The sequence below is a fragment of the Rana temporaria genome, chromosome 3 (assembly GCF_905171775.1).
Source record: "Rana temporaria chromosome 3, aRanTem1.1, whole genome shotgun sequence".
Classification (NCBI taxonomy): Eukaryota; Metazoa; Chordata; class Amphibia; order Anura; family Ranidae; genus Rana; species Rana temporaria.
This window is the reverse complement of record NC_053491.1, coordinates 477,323,588-477,333,906: the sequence shown is the minus strand read 5'-3', so window position 1 is coordinate 477,333,906 and position 10,319 is coordinate 477,323,588. Positions and strand designations below refer to the sequence as shown.

At 40.0% G+C, this 10,319-nt stretch overlaps 1 protein-coding gene across 1 annotated transcript; it reads right to left on the bottom strand.

The window, feature by feature from the left end:
- Nucleotides 1-3,341: 3,341 nt before the first annotated feature.
- LOC120930750 (olfactory receptor 493-like) lies at nucleotides 3,342-4,813 on the bottom strand. Its single transcript, XM_040341924.1, has 2 exons — nucleotides 4,745-4,813; nucleotides 3,342-4,573 (listed from the first exon to the last, which is right to left on the bottom strand). The coding sequence occupies exons 1-2, from the start codon at nucleotides 4,811-4,813 to the stop codon at nucleotides 3,638-3,640; spliced, it is 1,005 nt and encodes a 334-aa protein (XP_040197858.1). The 3' UTR covers nucleotides 3,342-3,637.
- Between the last annotated feature and the right edge of the window lie 5,506 nt (nucleotides 4,814-10,319).

The window sequence follows — 10,319 nt, the reverse complement described above, 5'->3', positions numbered from 1 at the left end:
CCCAATAGTAAAGTGTTCTAAAAAATGCAGCGTTAGCAGGATCAGCCCAGACACCTGCCAGCACCTGCGTTTAGCCCCTCTGCCCAGCCCAGCTCAGCTAAGTGCAGTATCACTGTCACTTACAAAACATAGCACACTCGGAAGAGAATCACCAGGCCTTCAGAAAAAATTTCAAGACCCATCTTTTCTGAAGGCTCTATAGAAGGAAAATGGATGCCAAGCGCCTTGAGGCGATTCAGTTCGCATTTGTAGCGCTATATAAGTTATTCACTCACTCACTCACTCACTCACTCAAAACTTCAGCATTAGCAGAGTCATTGAACTGATGCCTGCTAGCGCTAACAGTTAATTTTTTTGAAGCGATTCAAGCAGTCACTGACAACCATGTGCTCTATTTCCTGTGAGTCGCACTAGCTGTACCTATAATGTATAAATATGTGTTAAAGTAAATAGTAGTGCTGACTTAATAAACACTGTAAATCAATAAACCCAGTGGCAGGTGATAGTGATTGAAAACTAATACATTAGTGAACAAATTAAAAATAATAATAGTAAAATCCATGATTAAACAGACCATAAATAAATCCAGAATATCTAAACGGAAGGTAAATTTATCCTGATGTGAAATATTCAAACATTTCACCCAACAGCCTGCAATCAGTGTTTCCACTTTCCTTTAGATATGCACTCACCAAATAACGATGCCAGCAAAATAGCATCAACCCTTAATGGGCTAAACATCCAACGATATCCAGACATGTCACCCGATATCATGGACTCTCCATATATAATATAAAACAATAGTGCAGTATCGTTATTTTTTTTATCAAGAAGCTTCAAACATTGCACTCACATAAGCTAAGATCAATAAAGCATAGAGACATCCCCTTGCAACTGCAAGTACTGGTGTAGTATGGTCACAGTGGACAGCATGTGTGAACTGAACTGAACCAATGAGAGATCGTGCTCCTCAGAACATCACTTCCTGTATAGCGTCAAGTTTTATCAACTGGTTGCCATACAGCCAACATCCCAACGTTTCGTCATCACAATTTACTCATGGGACCTTCCGTTTGAGATATTCTGGATTCCTTTATGGACTGTTTAATCATGGATTTTACTATTATTATTTTTCATTTGTTCACTAATGTATTAGTTTTCAATCACTATCACGTCACTGGGTTTATTGATGATTTATAGTGTTTATTAAGTCAGCGCTTCTAACATTTTGAAATCCTCACATGTCTTATGCCCATGGACAGTACTCCCTCAGCTACTGGTATAGATATGTTCATGCTGCCCCCACCCACATGCTAAGTGATGCACCGACTTTGTGACACACCAGGGTTCAATGGTGGTTTCCTTTTTCTTCCTTATTTCCCCATTTATATTATTATTATTATTTCATGATATTAGTTGTCATTGTTTTAAAAATTTTTTTAACAGGTATCTGACCCTGAGGAAGTATATTTTAAACCACGAAACCCATCAAACTTGTTGATGCAATTTTACCACACTACTGTGCGTTTCTACAGGTTAGTGCATTTATGTTATTTTTGTCATGTATACATTGTTACTGATATGCTCATGTTCAGCATGTCATTTTCCCACTGTATCCCATGTATACAATTTACATGGGATTGAGATTATACATGTTATGTTTCTATACTGATAAACGCTTCTAATAAAATCAGCTCTCAATTACTGTACATTATTCTCTTTGATTATATGGTAAAACCATGGAAACCCATGCATCTCATTTAAAGTCTTAACTCTCCTTCTTTGAATCATGAACAGAGATGGAGGTATCAAGCCTCATTGCAGGAGGTGCCCTACTTCATAGCACTGAGCCTCAATGCAGTAGATGCCTCATTTAAAGTACCAACCCTACGTTTCGACCATAGGGTGGTCATCTTCAGGGGGATCATTGACTCTGGCCATGCAACTGTCTACTCCTCTTTATAAGCGGTAACTATATTGCCATGCCATATTTGCACTGTGATGTATGATCATATGCTTTGAATATTTGAAATAATTTTATATGTCTCTCAAAATCAATGATCCCCCTGAAGATGACCACCCTATAGTCGAAACACGTCTGGGATATATACCTACCTACATATGCTATGCAATCTTGTTTTACATTTTGCATGTATGGTACTCTTGTTCTACATTTTGCATGTATGGCAATATTGGATTATGCAGGATTTTATCTGGCCAGACCGTTTTACATGTTTTATTTATTGTAATTAATTGTGACATTTGACAACTCTCAAATAAATATGTTTTATACTATTATTTAACAAACAATTCTTTGATCGCATTTATATTGCTGCCCAAAGCCCCACTGGGGAAAATGTCCTATATATAAAAGTCTTGTCTCTGCCAGCTGCGTAAATAGCAAGTCATAAAAACTAGTTGTGGCATGAAAGTCTGAAGCGTGTTATCCCTTTGAGGAACCACATTAAGAGGCTTGAACTCCAGTATCAATTTATTTTTAGGCATCACTTCTGCATGGTAGTAAAAGCAGTCAGGGCCGCAGATAGGGGGGACCACCAGACCTCCTGTAGGAGGCCCAGGCACACAGGGGGGCCCAAACACCAGAGGGAAGTAGGGGCAATTACAAAATGCCCTGTGCGGCTCTCTGCAGCAGCTGAAAAACCTCATGCGGACTTTTAGCTGTTGCAGGGAGAGACACAGACACAACTGCCGGCTTCCTAGTCCTGTTAAAAAAATAACAAATTGTAACCCTGTATTGTTTTAATCCCTTGTAAAAAATAAAAAAATTTAAAATTGTAAAAAAAAAATATTTGTAAAAATTTTAAAATAAAATAATTTTAAAACAATTTAACTTTTTTAAATTTTTAACATTTTTGAAGAAAAACATATTTTTTAAAAAGGGCTAATTTACACATCTTCTCTGTTATCTGTGTGTCCGCTAAAAATGATTTTAGTATATTTATTGTGAAAATGTTTTTTTATTATATATTTGAGGGGGGCCCTGCAGGTAGGTTGTACGGGGCCCTCGTGATTTCTAACAGCAGCCCATAAGCATCCCCATGACGTCACCGCGGCCTACGTTTTCCCCTAATCCCATCCACAACGCTGCAGCAGACCGGCTGGACTTCACTGCAGGTTCGTTTGACAGGACACAGGCTATCTCAACCATCGAGCGCGGAAAGACGCCACCTAAGGGACTTTGTAACACATGCCGTTTTCCTACTACTTCACTGTAAGTGGATGCTGCACCTTTGTTTGATTAAAGTTTTTATGTTTACTAACCTGGAGGCGCCTTCTCTTTCTCTCTTTTGCATACTGGAGTTTTGCTTTTATCTCCCCAACCTGTGAAGGCTTTGCCCCGGATTATGGACTGATACCATCTGCTTTCTCCAAGGACTGCATCCCTCTTATCATATTCATGTTCCAGCCCAATTTTAAGGTTTTATCCATTTTTTATTGTTCTACATTTATTTATCTACATCTAGGAGGTTCCTTTCTTTGCACAAAGATTCATTGTTAGCCACTCTCTTTCTATTGTTTTTTCAGCGCCACTACCCAATTTTCTGAGAGCAGTGCACCCCATGTCCCCTACAAGTTTAAACAGATGTATTTTTATTATCTATTTTAACAAATGTTTTTAGTTAAAAAAAAAACTTTTTTTTCTATACAATATTTTTAAACTGTCCTTGATATCTTTATTCCTCAAACTGTATATGAAAGGATTTATAAAAGGAGTAAAAACCGTGTACAACAAGGACATTATCTTACTGATCATTTGTGATTGTCCTTTCTTTGGAATCATATATGCAGCAATTAGGGTTCCATAAAATATAAACACAACGGTGAGATGGGAGCTACACGTGGAAAAGCATTTTTGTCTTCCAGAAATGGAAGGTATCTTTACCAGAGTTAAAACAATGTAAGTATATGAAACCACTATCACTAGGAAGGGTAAGGCTATCACAGGAAAGCACAACAAGGTTTCTTCAATTTGAATACTGGATGTATCTGAACAAGAAAGTTCCACAAGAGGATTTAAATCACAATATAAATAGTCAATAGGATTTGGTCCACAGAATTCTAGTTGACTTATGCCAGATGTTATTAATGATGTCATAAGACAGCTGAAAATCCAGGATGCAAGAACTAGTTTAATGCAAAGTGATTGTTTCATAATGGAGGTATAATGCAGAGGAGAGCAGATGGCTAGATAGCGGTCATAGGACATCACTGTTAGAAGGTAACATTCAAATGCTTCTGTTAAACCAAAGACATAACATTGAGTGATACAACCAGAAAATGATATGGGGGTCCTCTCATGTAGAACAATATTCATCATGTTAGGAGAAATAGCTGTGGTCAGCATGATGTCAGATACAGAGAGTTGGGAGAGGAAGAAGTACATGGGGGAATGAAGGGTCTTACTGTAATATACCAACATGATGATCAAAAGGTTTCCACATATTGTCCCAATGTATAGAATAAGGACCAAGGTGAAGAGCAGCAGATTATATACGGCATTGCTACTAAATCCCAAAAAAAAGAAAGTGGTGACATTACCTTTATGAGTGGTCTGTGTGGAAGCAGAAAATATTTATATAATATTTATAATTATTAACCATAGTAGGGAAAATGTATGTTCACTTTGCAGAATGATTAATAGTAGATAAGGTGAATCTGTGGCTTTAATACCCAACCACTTTTAACCCTTTTTCTGCCAGGTCCATTCGGTGTACAGACCTACAGCACTGCTTCCAGATGGCCAGGTCCATATGCCGTACAGACCTTGCATTTGCTGTGCCTGTAAACTCATGGTTGCTTCAACAACCATTAATTTTCACTCAAATGGAAGCTGACACTTTGGGCTAGATTCAGGTAGGGGGCGTAATTTTGTGCGGGCGTAGCGTATTCCTATTTACGCTACGCCTCCGCAACTTAGACGGGTAAGTGCAGTATTCACAAAGCACTTGCTCCGTAAGTTGCGGCGGCGTAGCGTAAATCAGCCGGCGTAAGCGGGCCGAATTCAAATTGAGAAGAGGTGGACGTGAATGACGTCTTTAACGAACCGCGCATGTGCCGTTCGTGAAAGAATCCCAGTGCGCATGCTCGAAATTCCGCCGCAAATTGTCAATGCTTTCGACGTGGACGTAATTTACGTAAAGCCCTATTCGCGAACGACTCAAAATTTGACGCGGAAACGACGTCCATACTTAACATTGCGTACGCCTCATAATAGCAGGAGCAACCTTACGGCGAAAAAGCCTAATGTAAACGACGTAAAAAAATAGCGCCAGGCTATTTGTGAATCGGCGTATCTACCTAATTAGCATATTCCTCACGTAAATTGATGGAAGCGCCACCTAGCGGCCAGCGTAAATATGCACCCTAAGATACGACGGCGTAGGAGACTTGCGCCGCTCGTATCTTAGCCTAATTTTAGCGTATCTGGTTTCCAGAATACGCTTAAATTTACGACGGCATAGATTCAGAGTTACGACGGCGTATCTACTGATACGCCGGCGTAACTCTACGTGAATCTAGCCCACTGTATTTTACTGAATTAATATAATCTGCAGCTAACAAGCTTCTGATTATATGCAAACAGTTTGTAAAGTCGGTGGTTCTAGCTCGGCTCCACTGCGCAAATTGCATCCACATGCCAAAAGTGTGCTCTTTTTACTTGCCCTTGTCCCCTACAGTGTCACCTGTTAGTGTCTCCATACAGTTTCCCCTCCAGTGTTCCCTACAGTTTCGCCCTTCAGTGACTCCATCCAGTCTCCCTCCAGTGCCCTCCTCCAGTGTCCCCCTTTGGTGTCTCCATCCAGTGCCCCCTCCAGTGCCCCCACCCAGTGCCCCCTTCAGTGTCTCCCACCAGTGCCCCCCTCCAGTGTCTCCACCCAGTGTCCCCCTCCAGTGCCCCCTCCAGTGCCCCCATCCAGTGCCCCCTTCAGTGTCTCCCACCAGAGCCCCCCTCCAGTGTCTCCATCCAGTGTCCCCTACAGTTTCCCCCATCAGTGTCTCTATCCAGTTTCCCCTTCCAGTTTCCCCCTTCAGTCACCCCCCAGTGTCCCCCTTCAGTGTCTCCAGTTCCCCCTCCAGTGTCCCCTACAGTGTCCCCCTTCAGGGTCTCTAGCCAGTGCATCCCTCCAGTGTCCCTCTCTCTGCCCCTTCCCTATCCCTAATCACTGTAAATGTCCACATTGCCAGCATGGCTCTGTCATCCTCCCACTGTGCTGCTGGCTGGCTCTCCTTCTTCCCCCTTATGCCAGCTGCAGCTTCTCCTGGGTAGGGATGAGCCGAACACCCCCCCGTTCTGTTCGCACCAGAATCTTCGAACGGACCGAACGTTCGTGCGAACATTTAGAACCCCATTGACATCTCTGGGACTCGAACGTTTGAATTCAAAAGTGCTCATTTTAAAGCCCAATATGCAAGTTATTGTCGTAAAACGTCTTTGAGAACCCGGGTCTTGCCCCAGGGAACATGTATCAATGGAAAAAAAGTTTTAAAAACTGTAGTTTTTTCAGGACTCCTGAAAAAACAATAGTTTTTAAAACTTTTTTTTTCCATTGATACATGTTCCCTCGGGCAAGACCCGGGTTCTCAAAGACGTTTTCACAGGCATACTATAGACACCCAGCAGGTACAATATTTAAAGGAATTTTTCATTTATTTAATTTTTTTAATTTAAGCACCATTAAAATCACTGCTCCTGAATCTTTAGGTGCAAACTACAGAGCACACGGCCAGTACACACCAAGTAGCTTTAGGTGCAAACTACAGAGCACACGGCCAGTACACACCAAGTAGCTTTAGGTGCAAACTACAGAGGACAAAGGCAATAAACCACGTAAGAATACTGCAGCTAGCACAATCACCTGCCTGCCAGTAAATTAGGAAGAACTGATCTACCTAAACTATACAGTGTATAAATATATGTACAACACCTGGGATGTATATATATCCTCTACACACTGTAACATTAAATGACTTGCCTGCCTACCTGCTCTATCTACCTGAAAAAAATTACACTCTCTCTGTCCACCGCAACACACTACACAAGGCCGACCTGCAGGCGGCCTTTTATAGTGTGGTATGTGTACTAAACCCCCTGAGCCATAATTGGCCAAAGCCACCCTGGCTTTGGCCAATTATGGCTCTCCGTTTTTTGCAAGCTGTGATTGGCCAAGCATGCGGGTCATAGTGCATGCTTGGCCAATCATCAGCCAGCGATGCCGCAGTGAATTATGGTCTGTGAAACGTAACTCGAATTTGGCGCGAATGACCCGTTTTGTTTGTATTTTGAAGAACGATCGAACATACGATGTTTGAGTCGAACACGAAGCTCATCCCTACTCCTGGGGCACACAGACAAACTGTCAGGATGGGGAGCAGTGAGGGGGGTTGATAAACACGCATTTACCAGCAACCTTTCTAATCTTGAATGGGCACAGTGAGCAATCACTAACAATTGCTCATGTGTCCATTCATCATTTACTATCCTTACTATGCTTCTATTTATTCATGTACAGTGCAGTTCAGGCTATAGAGAAAGAGACTGTCTTCAGTCCTTTTCTCTGTCTCAAAAAAGAGACATCCGAGGTATGTTTAGACCTCTGATATCTCATCAAAATCAACACAACTCCCCCCCCCCCTCAAAAATAAAATACGAAATATAAAAAAAAAAAATAATAATAATAAAAATCAATCATCATCGATTTGACCGATCGTGTGTACGCGGCATTAGAGTAAATATTTTTTTGCGCACCTTCAGTTTTCACCATTTCACAATGAGACAAAATAAAAAATGTACAACTATTTGTTATTTATTAACTCAATACAGTTTTAACTTCTTTATTTAGTAGGAATTCAGCAGGGATTTTGTAAACGTTGCCATGTATGTATTCACTAATAATGATTTTAATGTATTTTTAGTGAAAATAGAGATATGATAAATATTTGTGCAAATATCACAAGACCTAAAAAAAAATTTAAAAATATATACCGTATTTTTCGGGGTATTGTGCGCTCTGGTGTATAGCGCACACCCTTAATGTAGACCCGAAATTCCTGTACATTTTTTTTTTATTACTTACAGTTTTGGTGTCTTGCCTGGCGTCCATCGGCGGCCTTGTCCGGTCTGGCGTCCGTCTGCGGCCTCGGTGGTATCCTCCTGGCTTCTCCCGCACTGTCTCCGAGTCGAATCCCCGCTTCCCGCGCTCAGTTTGAACGCCTCCGCTGACATATACCGAGCGCAGTACACTCGTGCACGTTCGGCCACGCTCGGCTTCTCACGCATAAACGTCAGAGAGCGTGACCACGAGCGAAGCCAAGCCTGGCCGAATGTACCTGAGTGTACTGCGCTCGGTATATGTCGGCGGAGGCGTTCAAACTGAGCGTGGGAAGCGGGTATCGGCGTATATGGCGCATCCACTATTTTCCCCTTATTTTAAGGGGAAAAAAGTGCGCGTATACGCCGATAAATACGGCATATATAGTTGCGCTAAACCTTAAATAACATTAATTAATAATATAACATATTAACAGTGAATTATCCTGATGAATCCCCACTGCCAGAATCCCAAAAAAATTATCTGGTATCACACTTTATTTTCAACTGTCTTCGACTGCCAGTCTGTATAACCAGAGCTTTAGGCATTTTTTGTGCCAATATTTGTTTTCCAATTTTTCTAGCGCAGTTTCTTTTCTTTTTTCTTACTAAAAAAACAGTAGCACAATTTTTTTTATTATAAAGGTCATTTTCTTTCAGAAAATATGTGGTTGGGGGGTTCTTTCACAAACTCTGAAATCTGCAAGGAAAAAATAAAAAATCGATGGAAAAATTGCAAAATTGGTCTGGCTATCTGAGTTTAAATGTTGAGCGCAGGGCCTGGCAGCGAACATATTAAAGATATTTTTAAAAAAAAGACAAGATTTTTATTCTAACACATATTAGGTTGACTGAGGTGACAATGGCTTCATTTAGTTTAATAGGCTCAGCAAATATTTCCTTTGCTAAGTGGACAGTCTCTGTTCTTGTAGTGAATGACATGCAGATTTAGGAGAAGTATACAGCAACACATATAAAGTGGAACTCTGGGCACATAGAAAATGATGTATGTACAACCTAATCATCCTCTTCGTTCTTCTCAAGACCTTCTGCTCTCTAGCTCTCTCATCACCTCCTCCCATGCTCGTCTCCAGGACTTTTCCAGAGCCTCTCCAAGACTATGGAATGCCTTACCCCAATCTGTCCGTCTATCTCCTTCTCTATTAGCTTTTAGAGGATCCCTGAAAACCCTCCTCTTCAGAGAAGCCTATCCTTCCCACACCTAACAACTGTATTTTCATTTTGTCCATCTGATCAACCCCCCCACAGCTATGTAAGCTTTGTTCTACGCAACCCTCCCTTCTAGACTGTAAGCTCTAACGAGCAGGGCCCTCTGATTCCTCCTGTATTGAATTGTATTGTAACTGAACTGTCTTCCCTGATGTTGTAAAGCAAACTGTTGTCGCTATATAAATCCTGTATAATAATAATAATAATGATAATAATATACACAGTATGTAAAAAAAGCTTAGCACAAGTACATTGTGTCTGGCTTTCAGTACACTTTAGTGCCATGACAGTAGTAGAAAACAAAAAAAAACAGAACTAAGTTATAAAAAAAAATCGAATTTATCATAACAATTATTCAATTCATCAATAAAACCAAATAAAAAAAAAAATACTTACTCTATTCACTAATGATGTCTGATGAAACCCCATATGTGGTTATTATTTAACTTATTTTTAAATAAACCATCAAAAAATTTAGATTTTATTTTTGGCAAAATAAAAATTTAACAATATGACACAAATGTCTTTGTGACAGTTGTTCTATTTAACATGGAAAAAAGGCAGATTGTCAAAAAAAAGAAAAAAAGAAAATCAAGAAGGAGGAGAGTCAAAATAATGTTAAATATGTAAAAAAAAAAAAAATAATTATAATAATATATTGTCGTGGTTCATCTTCATAAGAGTTTTTACCAATTTTTCTCTTTAACATGGAAAACAAAGAGCTGGATGAAGTCATGAATGGAAAGAAAAAACAGGAAGAAAGAGATATAAAATAATAATAAGTATCTTATATAGCTAATGAAAATGTAAAGCATATGATGTGTATCGGTGGATAAGCTCAGTTGACTAAATAGGAAACCTTTTTATACACGATGGATACCTCTAAGTGAGGTGAGATTTTTCGGGCAACCAAAAAGCAATTGTGACAACTAGGTCATAAAAATATAAATTTTAATACATTTGTTCAAAGCATAAACAC